The sequence below is a fragment of the Camelus bactrianus genome, chromosome 6, assembly GCF_048773025.1.
Source record: "Camelus bactrianus isolate YW-2024 breed Bactrian camel chromosome 6, ASM4877302v1, whole genome shotgun sequence".
Taxonomy (NCBI): Eukaryota; Metazoa; Chordata; class Mammalia; order Artiodactyla; family Camelidae; genus Camelus; species Camelus bactrianus.
The window spans coordinates 72,077,482-72,094,878 of record NC_133544.1 but is presented as its reverse complement, the minus strand read 5'-3'; the positions used below and the strand labels follow the sequence as shown (position 1 = coordinate 72,094,878).

The following is a 17,397-nucleotide window of genomic DNA, read 5'->3' as shown; positions in this document are numbered from 1 at the left end:
AATGTCTGAGGAGGAGGATGACCATAATTCCTCAGACATTTGCAACAGCAGACTGTTAACCTCCCCTAGATCTGTCTGAACTCTTGTTTTTTCACAACCATCAGTTTCTTGGTAATTAAGCTCTGGTCTGCATCTAAATTCTCCAAATCTAAAATTATTTCACCCTTAGGTGGAAAGGCAATAATGGGCATTGTATGTCTCTAAAAGATCTCGTCCCATCAGATGAATTGGAGCATACTTCACCAAAAGGAACACATGTCTCCCTATGATAGTTCTTGGCTGAAAGGTTGTTGGTTGGAAATTTAAAACTCACAGAGGTAAATTAGAAATCCATACCATTTGAATGGACTGTTTACTCCAAGGGAGAGGGAAATGCAATGGGGATAGGGTTAGAAACAAATAAGGTAGTCCCTTTGTAACCGAGCAGGACTCTATTGTCATCACTGGTGACCAACTGATATCTGTAGTGGTGTTTGCACCTGCTTAGCTGTATAATGGTTTAAAGGGTTTTTCTCATGCTCTTGCTGACCAGGGTTGGGCTGCAGAGGAGGGAGGCTTGGGTGGTCCACCCAACCTCCTTGTGGTGCTGTGTGCAGGGATCATGCTTGGTGCCTGCCCTTGCCCCCAGGGCCCTCCTCTTGACCCTCTGTTGTTTCCTTGTATCCTGTTGTTCAAGCTGCAGGCCTCAGCCTGCAGCAGGACATCCCAGGCCTCAGACTGCTTAAAAGGCTAAAAGCATTTATCAACCTGACTTTAAAATGTACAAGCTTTTTGCTAGAGCTCTTTTCCATGGAGCACCTTCCTATGCATCCTTTGTTCTAGGTACAAGGATCTTAAGAGAGTCCCAAAGCCAGAGGTGAACTTCATACCCAGTAGACAGAAGGGGACCTCTGCATCTGCAAAAACAAGAACAACTTGCAACAATTTGTTGCCCTATATGCAATCTCTATGGAAACTAGCTCCAACCCTTGAACTCTTGAACTTTTACTGTAAAATCCCCTGCCTTCTCTCCCCAGCAGGCTCACAGTCTTAGAGGCATTAGCCCACTGTGACCTCCTTTGCCTGGCAAAGAAATAAAGCTGCCTTTTCTACTCCATCCAAAAGTCTGTCCTCGAGTCTCAATTCGACCAGCAGGGTACAGAGGCCGTGTTTTGGCAACACCTTGTCAACGAGGGTCTTAGATGCTTCCTTTTCTATCGTTATCTCAATTTCCCCTAAGGTATTAGTGAGGAGGAGAGAGAATGTCCTCTCATAATTCTCAGAGGATCCCTAGTCCTTGTTGACCTTGCCGTGTCCTAAATTTCGTTTAAACTCATGGCAGTCTCTTAAAATGCCCAGGTTTTCTGCAATAAAAGCAGGTACGGTTGTTTCAAGACTTACTAAGACTTGGGCCAGGTGGTCTTGGTGGGCCACTGAGCCGTTGTAGCTGCACATTTATAATCTTGGCGGCCCTTTCTTTTTCTCTTTTCTGTAAGGTTTAGGAAGCTTGTCAGTAATAGTGGCAAGTGTTCTAATGTGCATAGTGGCCCAGTCAGGTTCGTGTCTTTTAACCAGTTGTGCCAATTCTTCATCAATTCCTTCTAGGAAAATAGAATTTAATATTGAATCACATTGATAGTTTAGGAAACTCTCCAGATCCATGCCAGAGTGGTGCTTGAATACCTTTTCAAACCTTTCAAAATCATCAAAAATAGTCTCTCCTGGCCTTTGTTTGCAATGACAGATTTTTGCCCAATTTATTTTCTTTGGGAAGAAACCTCATTTTGAGGCTTCCAGGTACCAATCAAAATGTGTCTCCCATTCTAGCTGTTAGATCTTATAGCTGGCTTTTTCTAATGTAGTGTATAAATAAACCAACTTAGGTAAATTGAAAGTGCCCTTTTCTGGCCATTTCAGGGACAAACTGTCTTTGGTCAGACCTTCCTATCAGTTTCTTAGGAAACTTTACATTTATACATAAATCCAGCTGGGGTTCCTATGGGTGACTGTCCATCTGGGAGCTGCTTGGCCCTTGAGACACCATTTCTCATTATTAATTTGGTAGTCTGATTAAGGTATGAAATATGATCTCAGTTTTCTGAGGACAGTGTGGTTGATTGCACATGTGCTGCTTCTGAGTCTAGCTCCCCAAAGAGTTACCCTTGAGTCAGTTTGACTCTGTTATGTGTCTTAGTTTCTCCCTGCAACAGTCTAAAACCACCATAGGTTGCACCCCCTGAGGCGAGCAGTATTTACTTAATGGTCATTACTGGGGTTCCCCTGTAGGACTGCTACACATCATGAGGATTGGTCCTTAGACACTTCTGCTAGGTCCTCAGTTGCCTGAGGATGCCTTGTGGCCAGAAGGAGCAAAATGTCCCTTTATTCATTGGAGCTGAATAACCAGTTTCTCATTTCACTAACAGAAATTTTGTTCAGACCATATTTGTTTACCCTTTTTTTCCCCTTAAGTTAAGCCAAGTTTAACAAAACCCAGCCATCTATGCTTTCCCTGGACTTCCTGTCCAGATCCCCCTAGAACCCTGCCCAGGAAATGCACCAGTGCCCCTTAAGACCCCAAGTCTTAAGTAAAAACCAGCTCAAATAAAATTTTCAGGATTATCCAAACAGTAAGATCCAGATATCAGGAGAACTCACCGGAACACCTGAAGGATCCTGAGAAGCCAGTGAGGCTCAAAGAGCCTTCTGCTGGTATTGAGTGCTGGTTGAGGCATCTTCCAGGTGTCCTCTGGTGGGTGTCTCTGATATCCTGTTGACTATGCCAAGCATATGTCGATGAAAATTAATCAGTAGTCAATCTATGAAAGAAATGGAAAATTTTATTCAAGCTGAATTTGTGGATTATAGCCCAGGAACAGCCCCTCAGAAAGCTCTAAGAACTGTTCCACCTGTTAGAAGTCAAAACACAGTTATAAGTTTTTTGAGACAGCTGTACCTTAGATGACATGTTACTGATAGTATACACATTCCAGACCTGCAAGTACAAAGTGATAGGTCATCATGGCCCCTTACAAGATCAAGAAGGATTGTTATCTTTAAGGAGTTATCTCATTGATGCTGGGAGAATGTTGCTCTTTATGGTTGAGCAGATATTTCTACCAATGGGGGAGGTTTGGTAGATGCATAATGCAGACACACCATGCCCAGTGGGGAGAGAGGAGACCAAAGGGAAGAAAAGAACTTTTTATGTTTAAATTTTTCTTGTCTTACCTTTATAAAATGTGAATTTTATTTCACACAACTTCATCAAAAACTGTAGAATGATGAGGCAATAATGAGACAAGAAGACTATAGGTGAAAGAAGAAATCACAATGGAAATTAGAACATATTTTGAAGAGAAGGGCAAATAATGAAAATAGGACATAGCAAAACTTGTGGAATGCAGCTACGTGACCCTTAGAGGGAAATTTATAGTTGTCAATGTGTGTACTAGGAAAGAGAATTTGAAATGAAATGAAATGATCTACTCTTCTATTTTAAGAAATTAGAAAAAGAACAGTGAATTAAAACCCCAAGTATAGACGGAAATGAAAAATAATAGAAATTATGAAATGGGGGGAGATGTATAACAGGGAAAGTCAACATAAAACTGATAAACCACTAACAAGACTGATCAAGAAAAGAGAAAATGCAAATTACTGGCATCAAGAGTGAAAAAGAGGGCAACTTTCAGATCCTATAGATTAAAAAAAAGATAGTAAGAGGATATTTTGAGCAACTCATGCTAATCCACTTGACAATGATGAGATGGACAATTTATATGAAGTTCAAGAAAAGACAGTACTCTGGTGGTAGTTTCATCTGTGTCTACATCTATCAAAATTCATCAAATTGTACATCTGAAATACGTGGGGTTTACTGCACAGGAATCATACCATAATAAAGGCGTCTAAAAAGTGAAAAAAAAAAAAGATAAAATACCCATAGATGGTGATTTTCTGTCAGAATGATGCCCATCCCTGGAAGGAAGAGCAGTAGTTTATTGACCTGTACACTTAAGGTTAGTACACTTCATTATGCCCCAAGACATTTTATTTTAAAATTCTAATAAAATATAAATAAATTTTGCCATTTTAACCATATTTAAGTGTACAATGCAGTGGCATTAAGTGCATTCACAATGTTGTGAACCATCACTACTATTTCCAGAACCTTTTCATCACACCAAACGGAAACTCTGTACATGTTAAATAATAACTCCCCCTTCCTTCCTCCTCCTTGTCCGTGGTAATTTTTACTCTTTCTGAATTTGCCTACTCTAGGTACCTTATATTCATTGTTTTTCTTTTTAAGCCAGATTGGTAGGGGAAGAGAACAGTGAGAAAAAAAAAGGCTTCTTGAGAATTTTGACTGTATACAGAAGGTGAATGGTAGCTAGAGGGGATGAAAGTGTGTGCTTTGTTTTTTAAGGTGGTTGTAATTTGAGAGTTTTCCCAAAGAGGGAAGTTGAGTATGGAAAGCTTGCCACTGCAAGCAACAGTAAAAACAGGGCACTAAGGACATAGGCAGAGGCAGAGGACAGGAAGAGACAGAAGAGAACAAACCCTACAGCCCAAATGGCAAGATTAAGACGATCATTTACCAAGAGACATTCTGAATTTTGAGTAACTGGGCCAGACACTGGGTTAGTTGCCAGGCATAATCCTCTCTTACAATAACCCAGCAAGACAGGCATTTTACAGGTAAGAAATTAGACTGAGAGAAGTAATTTGCCAAAGACCAGTTTTTAGTGGGTAGGCTGGGATTCGGCTGCAAGCTGAAGTTTTAACAGCCTAATTTTATAACCAATTCTTATTGTCACCCTTGCTCAAAACCTCTACATTTGTAGATTCCTCTCCTTCACACCCTTATGCCATCAATGAGTATATGTAGTTTTCTTGTGTTTCAAATCTTTATACTTGTGTTGTCATGCTCCTTAACACATTTGATTCCTGTGTTTTCCTGTCTTTGACTCCATTCTCTTAATCCTGCCATCCATTTTTCACACAATGCTAGATTCATTTTTCTAAAACATTCATTATGGTGATTGCCTGCTCAAAATGTGTGATTCCTTACTTCCTAGATTCATGGTTCCCAGATTGTGAGCCAAGGTACCCCTGGGCAGCAAGCTCACAGGGGTGCCAAGGGATATTCCAGAATTTTAGGGGGAATCACAGTGACACTGACATGTTAGGCTACATGTGAACTACTAGCTCGGAGTAGGTCAGTTTCAATTAGATCACACTGTATTCTTTTCAGTGTCAAACAGAGAAGGAACACGGTAGTGTCCAAATTGTTTCCAAGGTTTGAGAAGTTAAGCAATGCCCAACATCCCATTAGTAAATAACTGTAGTTATTTAAAATTAAAATAAAAATATTTTTAGATTTATGTTATTTCTTGTTTTCAAATACCTACTAAGTTGTTAGGATATAATTACTTGTTTGGATCTAACTACTTAAAAATAGAAATTTTTGGCATTTCTTCTGGTACATCATAACTTGAGACACTGGGACTATTGTGAACTGAGTTTGGAAACCTTTGGCCTAAGATGAAAAAAATCTACACCTCCTAGCCTGCCATTCAAGTTTCTTCAAAACTTTTAGTAACACCATGTACTTTTCACCTCCATTGTTCCTTCACTCCAGTCTTTCACCAATACTTGCTTGTTTGACTTTTGGCAGATCAGCTTAGTTCCTCTGAGCCTATTTCACCAGCTATAAAAAGGTGTAATAGTGCTTACCTTGTGTGACTAATGGGGATTCCATCAGTGTATGTAAGGAGGGATGTACCTAAACCTCACCTGCAGCATATTGCAAGTGCTCGGTTAAATCTCAACTTGAACACTCTGAACATGTCCAATCAGTGTTCTTACTCAGTTCCCCAAGACTCACCTGGATATCCCTTCAACTTTTTTTTTTCAGTCTCATAATTTTATTTTCTCCTTGGAAGTTCCAATGATCCACTCCTTGGGTTTGACTGATTTGCTAGAGTGGCTCACAGACTCAGAGAAACATTTTATTTACTAGATTACTGGTTTATTATAAAAGGATGTAACTCAAGAACAACCAGATGGAAGCGATGCACGGGGCAAGGTGTAGGGGAAGGGCATGAAGCTTCCATGCCCTGAGTGTGCTATTCTCCCCAAATCTCCACGTGTTCACCAACCTGGAAGGTCCTCAACCTTCTAGCTAGCCTCTCCAAATACTACTCTTCCTTCAGTCCTCAGTCTACCTCCTCCATCAAGCCTTTCCCAAGCAAACTAGCCCACAGTTAGCTATTATTGTACACAGCTATATTGCACAACCCACTGCTTAAAAGATGATTGTGTTTGTTATTGAAATTGTATAGTTTAACACCTGTGTGTTCTGTTTTACCAGATAGACTGTAAGTATCTTTGAGGCTAAGAATGTCATGCTGAAGTTCCCTACAGCATCTAGCAAAATGGAGAGTGCAGATCACACTGAATTCACGTAATATATGAATTTATTCAGAATCCAGATCAGAGTAAGCACCCAGAACACCTCCATGTCTACAAAAGGCAGATGGAGAAGTCAGAGGGAACAAGAGAAAAGGCAAAAGTGCTCAAATGGTGGTGCAAAACTGATGAGAAGGCCCCTTGGGAGGCAGGACTTCGAGTGAACAGGGGTCGCTACACAAGGAAAGATGAGTCATGGTAAAAACTGAGATAGTTCCATTCCTAGGAGTTAACTAGGGAGAGATGACAAGGAAGCGAAGATCTTAACAGCTGAGCTTCCCACCCTCTCCTTCCAAGAAGGAAGTAGAACATTTGGGGGGGGGGGGCAGAAATGCTGATTACAAATTCACTTGGGTAAACAATCTTTTAAGTTAGAAACACCCTGAAAATGGACAGAAGAAAATATTAGGCCTTCTCACTGGTGAGAATTACTTAACTGGGTTTCCCTCTCAAAATATTTGGGACATAACTAACTGTGTGAATGTTTACGCAAGAAGGCAAAGAATTTTAGCCCTGTAAATTAGGGTGGGGCATTGCTTTGGCTTCACTGGGTGGCTCGGGACAGCCTCAACAATGCTGAGGAGTAGGGGGGTTGGTGAAGAAATTGGCAGAGGTACAGGAAAAAAGGGAAATGGCCAAAGCCACAACTGCCTAGTTTGACTAAGAAATGGAACATGGCTGTACCTTTGGTAAATCAGGGGGAGGCCTGCCATGGACTTCAGATGACTAAGGATTCATGGTGCCTGGTCCAGGATTGGCTGTGGAAAGCAAATGGCAGACATATAACCAAGCTTAGGAATACATGCAGCTAGTGACACAAACCTGGTACACAGAGTCTGGCACCCACAGCTACAAACAGGGAACACCCACAGAAGACTTGCTAATGCTCCTGGAAGACGGTGGGGGTCGGGGACTTGCCACAGAGCACTTAATGAGTGGAAGAGAAATATTCTGGGTTCAATCAGGAGCCTTGACTTGTTAACTAGATTAGTTCACTAGTATTCGGTGGACATATTTAAGTTAAAAGGCTATTTTCATTTGTCAGTGTTGCAGTCTGAATAGTTACAGAAATATTTATTTTAAAAGTAGTACTTTACAAAAAAAAAAACCAAAAACAGAAGAGATTTAAATTAAAAGCTCCAAGTGTATTATTTCATAGGTGTTACTGCTATCTATACCTTCACCCCATTTACTAAGCCATTTCAAGTAACTTCAAGTTCATAAATTTACAGTGAGGTTACAGAGCCCAACCAGGATGGGACAGAATGTACTCCAAGTTAGGAGAGCGATGTCTCCTGTGGGGCGCCTGTGCTCCACTGTTTCTTTCCGCACATTTCAATGCGACCTTTTGGATCCTCTGGCTGTGGCTGGTTTAGTCTCCTGATTCTAATGCTGTGCCGCTTTGTTGCCTGGGAGGTTGATCCAAGCTTCCAGGTCCCCTCTCTTGTAGGCCTCAATTATGTACTGTGAGGTTCAGGAGAGCTGACCAATCTGAAGGTTGGGAACGCTTGCTTAAAGGAGGAACCGGCATTCCAGCAGAGACTGTCCTTAATCCTACTGCAGAAACTGTTTTCATTCTGGGGGTGGTTAAGTCCTAGATCATGGCCAAGAAGCACATGTCCTAAAAGCAGCTTCCTCTGAGAGTCTGTCCCTAAGAGGGAGCCGTCTGGCCACCTGCTTTTTATCACATTTCTAATAGCTGCTCCATTTCATCAAGGGCTGTTGTAAAATTGTTTACTTGACTGTTATATAACGTCTGTTGTTCTAGGAACTGGGCCCTCTCTTCTTCTTTCATCTTCAACTTTACCTTTAGGGCCTGCATGGAAAGACATTAAAAAAGACAAAAAACAAACCACCACCGACTTTGACTCACAGGAAAGACAACACCATGACTAGAACACTACGCTTCTATTCCACTGAGGAAGACCACTGGAACACCGACAGACACTGTTATTTTCTATCTTAGATTTGCTTATCTGTTCCAGTTTTAGGAACTGTCCCTCTCTGCTACAGAATCTGTTATCTAAACTGGAGCAATGAAATCCTCTAGGATTCAGTGTAGTATCCCATGGTTCATCCAAGCAATCCAGAGCAGTCCAGACCCAAGAATCTAGGTTTCCTATTACAGGTCTCCTTGAGATATCAAATTTCTACAGCATGGATTTCAGACCTTAACCTGGAGCAACCTAGCGTGTTGCACAATGCCTCATGCCCTGTAGGTATGAATGTTCCTAAGAGTCTTCAGGATAGAAAAAGAAAATTAGTTGAAAAAAATAGTGAAATCAAAGTCTTGGAATTTAGTTAATAGTAATGCATCAAAATTGGTTTCTTAGGTTTGACAAATAAGCCATGATAATATAAGATGTTAATATTAGGGGAGTTGAATTTTCTGTATTATGCAATCTTTTTGCAACTTTTCTATAATCTAAAATGATTATAAAATAGTTTATTGTGGTAAAGTACATGCTTAGCATGCACAAGGTTCTGGGTTTAATCCCCAGTACTTCCGTTAAAAAATAAATAAAAACATAATTATCTCCCCTGAAAAAGAAAAAAAGTTTTTTAAATGAGTAGGCAGATAAGTAAGAAAAAGTCCTTCATAGATCCACCTACTGTGGTAGGAAGTGGTAATTTGGCCTCTGGGTGATGTCTGCCTCTCACCTGTAACTCCTCCATCTGCTTCTTGGCTGTTTCATTAAAAAGCTTCAGCTCATCTTGCAAAGTTTCTAACAGCAACTAAGAGGAAAGTACAATGTGGTAACAAATTTTTATTGAAATGTGAAAACTTTCTTCATATAAACTAATCTCTTCATATGAGTTGAATCAGATGATTGCTAACATCCCTTTTATTCATTTACTGAATGTCCACCCATGCACTGGGCTGTCTAGTGGGCACCCTGGAGGAACTCAGTCCGCTGGACAGAGAAGCCCACCACCACATGCTCTGTGCTGCACAGGCAATATGAACAAAATGCAAGAGCCACTGAAGGGGTGACTAATGGCCTGGGGGAGCTGAGGAAGGCTTTCATACTTAGGATTCTTCCATTCTAAGACTACAACTGATCTTCCTGGGGACGGGATCATAGAAGCTCAAAAGACTTTAATCCTAAACAATTACCTTCTACTTCAGGGAAGGAACCAAAGAGAAGACACATTTAATACAGGCTGGACCTTGGTAAGACACAGTTCTCAGCAAAGGAATAAGAGGGGAAATATGGTAAAGTGTAGAATAGAGAAACCAGAAAGCTGTCTATACAGGTCCATCCTACTATGTGTTTTAAAGTAATACATTTTCAACTTAGACTCATTCATATTTGTAAGCACAAAATCGCCTTCCAAGTAAAATATGCCATTTACACATCCACCACTTTCTTCCACTATCCTGGATGAGCAAAGGCTGCTTCCTGGGCTTTGCCGAGCAAATGGCAGAGACCCGCTCAGATCTGCAGGGCCCCATGGTCACTGGGCCCACTCATACTCGTGCCCTCACCATAGAGTCCATGTGATCCGTGGTGGAGATCTGCTGTGATGTGAGGGTCTCACTGCCTGAAACAAGTACATACAACAAAGAGCCTCGTTTAGGGAACTGCAACTTAAACAAAAGAAAATAAAATCCCCTCCATAGGAGTACTCATGAGGGAAAATTCTCTTAGCGTCTGGTCCCTGACTCTCTCTCCTGAGTTTTCACCTTGGCAGAGTCATCCACACCTCCCCTTCCTCTCTAGGTTTGGATATGCCAAAAATTCATTCTGCTTTCTCCTCAGCTCTACAGGAAATTTGTCCAAAAGAAATGTATAGGTTGGATTTTTTTTGGTTTTGTTTACAACATACAAAACTATTTTTAAAAGCTTTTCAGGCCTTTAAAAAATTTATTTTTGGTAAAAAGAGTGCATACACATAGTTAAGTTAAAATCATACAAAGACGTATATGGTGACTATAAAGAATATATCCTAAAATACACAGGTTACTATGGTAGCAAAGTCAGCATTCCTATACTATATATAGCACAGGGAACTATATTCAATATCTTGTAGTAACATATGGTGAAAAAGAATATGACAATGAATTTATGTATGTACATGTATGTACATTATGCTGTACACCAGAAATTGACACAACATTGTAAACTGACTATACTTCAATAAAGATATGTTATGTATAGACACACACACACATACACACATTAAAAAAGTCAGCATTCCTTAATTCAAAGAAGTATGGGCCCCTTCCTGAGCATTCTCAGGCTCCTCAAGTCAGGTGAGGCTCTCCTTCGGTCTTTGGATAATTCCTTCTTCTGCTCTCCTCTTTGCTACCGACTCTGCTGTCTGGGGACAGGCTCAAACAAGAAATCATATTTTAATCCCCGTGATTCCACTGATTAGCCAGCTTTAGGAACCCTTTCAACACTTTCATCCCTCTTTCTCTCTCCACCTGAGTAAGTTACCTGTATGCTATATCCCTTGAAAGAAATAAAATATCTCTGATCTATTTGCAAGATCATACCTGTTGGCACCAAACAAATGGCATAAAGTGTTCAAGTAAGAACCATCTGAAATTCTGTTGGTCAAAGTCAGCATCACTAGAGAACAAAGAGGAGCTCCCCCAAATCTTTAGGGCTTTGCTAGGTAACCCCTGCACTGAATGGGTCAGCAGATGCCATGCTGGACTCCTGACACAGTCCAGAATCACCCAGGAAAGGGCACCAAAACTGACTGCTTTGAATGCAGCTGTGTGCTGTCTCTTACCTGGGTTGAGGCCCTTGCTCTCCAAGATTGCCAAACAGTTGTTCTGGAACTTCTCTAGCAGCTCCACTTTTTGAGTCAGGTCCTTCAGCTCTCCCTGTTGGGATGCCAGGCAGACAGGTGAGGCCTGTTCCATTCCTTGGGTGTGCTCTTTCCTGCCCTCGCTCTTGGGCAGCCACAGCATAACCCTGGTGTCTTCCCTTTCTGTCCTCGGGCTCCATGGCACGACAAGCCTGCTCCTGCCCAACCGGCCGCCCCTCAGGCTTCCGCCCAGTGTAGCTGATGGCAGAGGCCTGGTGGGTCTCTCACCTGAGTTTCAGTCAACTTCTGGTGCAACTGCTTGTTGACGGCCTCTAAGAGCTGGTTCTTATCCTTGAGCTCTTCCTCTGATTTCTGTTTACTCAGGGGTTTGTAGCTGCAATGATAATTGTACTTATGTGAAGAGGTGGAAGGGTTAAGAGTATGGGCTATGGAGTCACACAGACACAAGCTGGTTTGAATTCTGGTGTCACCACATGGTGGTATATGACCTTCAGGAAGTTGTGTAACTTCTCTGAGGCTGTTTCCTCATTTCTAGAATTAATACCCACATTTGATTATTATTGTGAAGGGTTAAGAGAGAATACATATACAATTCTTAGCACAGCTACTGACACACAGTAAACATTTCATAAATATTACCCATTATTATCATCAATATTAAATCTTTTCAAAGTTCTCAAAGTCCTTCTTGATAGTATTTTGTCTTCAGAATGTTTAAGATGTGCCCAAATAATAGATCTGGAATTAAAACCTATTTCCACAAACTTTTCAGCTTATATTATTTCTGCTTTCAGGACTGCAAAATGTCCAAGCGAGCCTCAAACAGAGAAAGATGGATCCTTTTCCAGGATTTCACCACCGCTGCCACCAGCAGCAGCAGCACAACCCTCATCTCGAAATCACTAACCACACGCATGCAGCCTCTCCTATCCTGAGGGCTTCACACTCCTGCTGAGGGGCCATAGTTAGGTTTGAGCAGTGGTCCTGACATGGAGCCCAGGAAGCTCTTGTCTGGTACCTAAGATGGGAGCATTACTGCTTCTTGCCCTGACAGTGGTTTTCAAATCTGGCTGTGCCTCACCCCTGAAAATTCCATTCAGATTTGTGGGGTGACACCAGACTCTAATACATTAAACAAGTCCCATATGTAATTCTGATGTGCAACCAGGACTGAGGTCCACTACCCTACAATGGTTACCAAGTTTCATTTACCCTGATGCTCACCTCTTTCTGATGTTCCTCCTGGTGGCAGGCTCTGCAGCTTTCACCTGCCTAGAGAACAAAGAAATCAGACGTTAACTAGACTTACTGCAGTGATCATTTTGCAATATATACAAATATCAAGTCATTATGTTGTATACCTGAAACTAATAAAATGTTGTATGTCAACTATACCTCAATTAAAACAACAAAGAAATCAGTCAGAAAATCATGGTACTGTTATGTATGTTGTGAACAAGGCACAACAAAGAGCCTAAGGCAAGAACGAGAGACTACATCCAATGCAAACAGCACAAGCTTGAGAAGCTCTGAGGGCCCCAGCACTTTTGTTTCAGCTCAGACTATTGAAAAGGGCTCATGAATAGAGGATGGGCGCCCCTCCTGACCACCTCAACAACCTGACAGACTGCTCCTGCTCCAAATGGTGTGGCTACCTCGTGTCCACCTCACTCACACGGGAACTGAGCACTGGGTGAAGGGACACATATACACCCTACACCAAGCTGGACTGTGCTCAGATTAGCAACAGAGGCTAACAACTAGCCCACATCCGCCATGATGACCACTTAGAGCTGGTGTTTGACCTCAGGGCTGCTGTTTGTACACTCAGAGCAAGTGCTGAGAGAGGAAAGAATACCTCTTCTCATAACCCTGGCTGTGCCTCTTCAGAACTGATCAGCGCAGAGGGTCCTGAACAAACAGCTCAGCAATGCTGCACAGCGCTGGGCCCACTGACTACAGGCCAATCCTTCAGGTACCTTGTGCTCACAAAAGCCCTCTTTCCTAATTCATGGTTCTGAGCAATTTCCAGCAAGATGATCTAATTGGATACCAATGCTCTGACTCTCACCCATTCTCTCGTCTCGGTTTGATGATTTTTGTATCATTCTCTGAACCTCCTGAATGAAGTCTGGAAACATCAACTTCTTTGGACTTAACAGGTAATAGGCTCTTAGAAGTCGCTCGAGTTTGTGCATCTGAAAAGGAAAACAAGAGGGTGAAACCTCAAGCATCATGACCCAACAGCCACGACTGTAATTCAGAAGAGTAAGACTTCTAGACTAATTGGGGACACAAACCAAAACTCTTTAAATATGACGGTGCAGTGTGTTTGAGGGCCGAAAGCTTGACGATACATCTAACTGAATGGCCAGAAGGCATAGATTTGAAAGTGGAGATTCATAGAAGCAAAGAGTCAGAGAGGCAGCATGGCAGTCGGCAAGGCAAAACACAGCTGAAGTCGTCATCAAACACCAGCTGAATGGAACGTATTTTTTTACGCTCCTGAGCACTCTGCCCGCCCTCCTGAGGCTACACTCAAGCTGCTTTGAGTTTCAGCTGTTGCTTAGTTGTTGTGACCTGACTGTCTCCCTAACTACTACTCTAAAAGACGTGTTTATGTCCCCAGAACCTAGGAAAGCAGTGTCTGGCACACTAACAAGTTCAAAACCTGCTCATTGAATAAAGGGAACACGTCACAGTGTCAGGGGTTGTTTCACAGGCCATCCCTAAGCTAGCTCCTCTGTGTGCCTTCCCCTCTTCCATGCTGACTGCCTTTACCACCAGCCCTTTTCATTTGTTTATCCATCGTTAACTTCAGAGGTTTCCTATTTGGCATTCTGTTCTGATCGTGCTAGGCTATTGCCAGGTAGCCAGAGAAGTGGCCCTGATGTGACACTCTTCTTCCCCAGAGGCGAGCATTTGCCTCCAAGCCTTTATGCCAGCCCTCCACCTCACAAGCATCCTACCACTTATATTCCATAGCAAATTCAAGTAATTTGTTCTAGAGTTAGGTACACCTCCCCGCCAAACACACGCAGAGGTTCTTTTAGCTTATGCTAAATTCCACTTTGTTCATCATAAAATGGCTCCTTTAAGCTTGACTTAAACTAAGAGCCATAACAATTAAATCAAGTTGAAGAAATGAGGTACAAAGCACTGGATTACAGGGATCAGGAAATTTTGCATTTGTGTTTGATAAAGATTTATTCTGCCATCATCAAAAAGTCTACAAATAATAAATGCTGGAGAGGATGTGAAGCAAAAGGAATCCTCCTACACTGTTGGTGGGAATGTAAATTGGTGCAGCCACTATGGAGAACAGAATGGAGATTCCTTAAAAAACTAAAAAAAGAGTTACCAAATGATCCAGCAATCCCAGGCATATATCCAGAAAAGACAAAAACCCTTAATTCAAAAAGATACATGCACCCCAACGTTCACAGCTCTATTTATAATAGCCAAGACATGGAAGTAACCTAAATGTCCATCAAACTGGATAAAAAAAAGCTGTGGTACGCACGCGCGTGCGCACGCACACACACACACCGGAAACTACTAAGCCATAAAAGAGAATGAAATAGTGCCATTTGCACCAACATGGATGGACCTAGAGATTATCATACTAAGTGAAGTAAGTCAGAGAAAGACAAGTATCATAATATCACTTATATGTGGACTCTTAAAAAAATGATACAAATGGACTTTTTAACAAAACAGAAATAGACTCACAGACATAAAAACAAACTTATAGTTACCAAAAGGGAAGAGGGGGGCAGGAATAAATTAAGAATTCTGGATTGACAGATACACACTACTATATATAATATAGGTAAACAACAAGAACCTACTGTATAGCACAGGGAACTACGTTCAATATCTTGTAATAACCTATAATGGAAAAGAATCTGAAAAAGAATATATATATATGTATAACTGAATCACTTTGCTGTACACCTGAAACATTGTAAATCAATAATACTTCAATAAAATAAGAAATATTAAAAAAAAGATTTATTTTGATGATTCTAGTTGCACAATAGTTTGGAATAAACCTGCTTTCTTAGGCTTAGAAATTATTTCATTTATAGGTACACTCAATGGACATTTACACACTATTTTCCATACTCTTACCCACAAAGCAAGTATTAAAAACATTCTTTCTGAGGTCTCTGTCAGAAGTAAAAAGTAACCTTGGGTGAATGAATTTACCTTCTCCTTTCTCAAGTATTAATAACTTATACACTAAGAAATCTATCTCATGTAAAAAGATGTCAATAGCAAATTGATCAAAATTAACACTCTTCATTGACTGGAATTGGTTCCAATAACCCATATTTGTTAAAACTTAAGGACTGCATCATAGGAAAAATTTAGCAGGATTTAACAAAGACTGCTTAAAATGAGAGACTCTAAGGAGGAAACCGGATGGCTAGTGTTAAGGAGGGGAAGACTTAAGCTTCATTGTATATCATGCCCTAACTTTGAATTTTTTTTTACATGTGCATATGTTATCTATTCAAAAAACTAAAAACCAACTAACCCATGCCCAAAATCAAAATTAAAAGAACCTGGGAGGCAGCTGAAAAACGTTACACTATTGAGGTTACACATGATCATAAAGCCAGGACAGGGAGAGCAAGCAAAGAGATGGCCAACTTCCAACTTGGCTGGGGAGAGCCAGTCACTCCCCACTGAACAAGGGGCACTGCTCTCCAGGGGAAAGGCAGTGGAAGACCTGGCTCCAGTTCCTCCAGCAACTCCTAGGCTTTGCTGATGCCAGGACTGCCATTCACGTGTTCTGAAGCAACGTAAGACAAATAGAATCCTTTAAGCCTTTAGAGAAAAGCCTATTTACTTCATAAATCAGTCCTGCTCAGCAATCAACTGCATGGAGTCACCCAGGAAGGAATCTTAAACAGCTGCTTCAAAATCTCCCACAACAGGTTCCGATGTTTGAAGCCTATTTATGCTATCATCTCTAGGTTAGGCAGCTCCACAACTGAGCCTCTATGAGATGACCTTCAACCACAAGCCAAGTAATGCCAAGCAAGATGGCAAAGCAATCAAACACTGCTTTTAATCATGTCTCTTCTCCTAAGGTTCTCCATACTAGCTAGGCCTGACCCCTCTCTCACTTCAACTCAATAAATGCTTATTGAGAATGTACTATAGAAGAGACACTGTGCAGTTACAAATGTGAACCAGACACGGGGTGAGCCCTAGTGCTTCTCCCTAACTATCCTGCTTTTCAAATGACTCTTCTCTCCTCCCTGACAGCAAACCCAGTCCCCCCCAGATAGCCCAAGTCTGGAAATAAAACAGGTGAATGTTTAGAAAGGGATATTTAGCTTAATGGGAATATTGTATAACAATCAGCAACTTAAACCTAATTGGTGAATGCACCGGCACCGTTAGGTTTGGGGGAGTAGGGGGTGCAAGGCAGGTCTAAAATCCTACCGTATGGCCTGTCCCCTAACTCCCATCATGAGCCTAGACAGCTCGGTTCTAGGGGGAGTTGGAAGGTTGTCAGAGCCGACGGAATGCCCCCCCTCTCCGCGCCCCCCATTCCCAGCCACCAGTTTGATTCCCCATACTCCCCGCCTGACCACCCCGGCCTGTCCCTAGTGCCCTGGGGCGGGGGCGGGGTGGATACCCACCTGGCGGCAGGCCGCTGCTCAGCACAGAGGGGGGCTGCAGGGTGTACACTGTCTTAACTACGCTGGTCATAGTAACGAGGCGGCACGGTCGGGCTCTGGAAGGTACAAGATGAACGTTACCCAGGACTGGGCCAGGGGGCCCGAGCAGGCAAAGGGCCCCAGGAGAGCGCGATGGGACCTGCCCCGGCTCGGGGGAGGCCTTGAGGGAGAGAAAATCCTCCCTTCCCAGCCCACCCCATCGGCCTCCCACATCCAGCACAGTCCCCACGCCCGCAGGAGAACCGAACCCAGGCGCCTGCCGCTGCGGCCCCCAGGCCTCGTCACTCTGGTTCAAAAAATGCTCGGCAGCAACTGCCGTACCGCCGACCGCGTCTGCCGCCAGGGTTTCAAATGGAAACTTCCGGTGGCCGGGCGGGAGCGGGTGCGGCGCGCTCTCTGTAGGCGGCCATGTTGTACGGAAGTCTCTGCCTTGGGCGACGCCTTTGGGGGCTGCCAT

General features: G+C 42.4%; 1 protein-coding gene across 6 annotated transcripts in view; it reads right to left on the bottom strand.

The window, feature by feature from the left end:
- The window catches only part of KNSTRN (kinetochore localized astrin (SPAG5) binding protein), a 19,891-nt gene extending 2,494 nt beyond the window's left edge, over window positions 1-17,397 (bottom strand). The window contains exons 1-9 of one of the 6 annotated variants that reach the window (XM_010965139.3): window positions 17,189-17,397; window positions 16,902-16,996; window positions 13,313-13,439; window positions 12,466-12,513; window positions 11,509-11,614; window positions 11,203-11,296; window positions 9,947-10,002; window positions 9,118-9,192; window positions 7,516-8,272 (exon numbers count right to left, since the gene is read on the bottom strand). In XM_010965139.3, the coding sequence (XP_010963441.2) occupies window positions 8,141-8,272; window positions 9,118-9,192; window positions 9,947-10,002; window positions 11,203-11,296; window positions 11,509-11,614; window positions 12,466-12,513; window positions 13,313-13,439; window positions 16,902-16,996; window positions 17,189-17,397 (942 nt within the window). In that variant the 3' untranslated portion in view covers window positions 7,516-8,140. The other 5 variants (XM_045524257.2, XR_012507626.1, XM_045524260.2 and 2 more) reach the window with 5 other exon arrangements.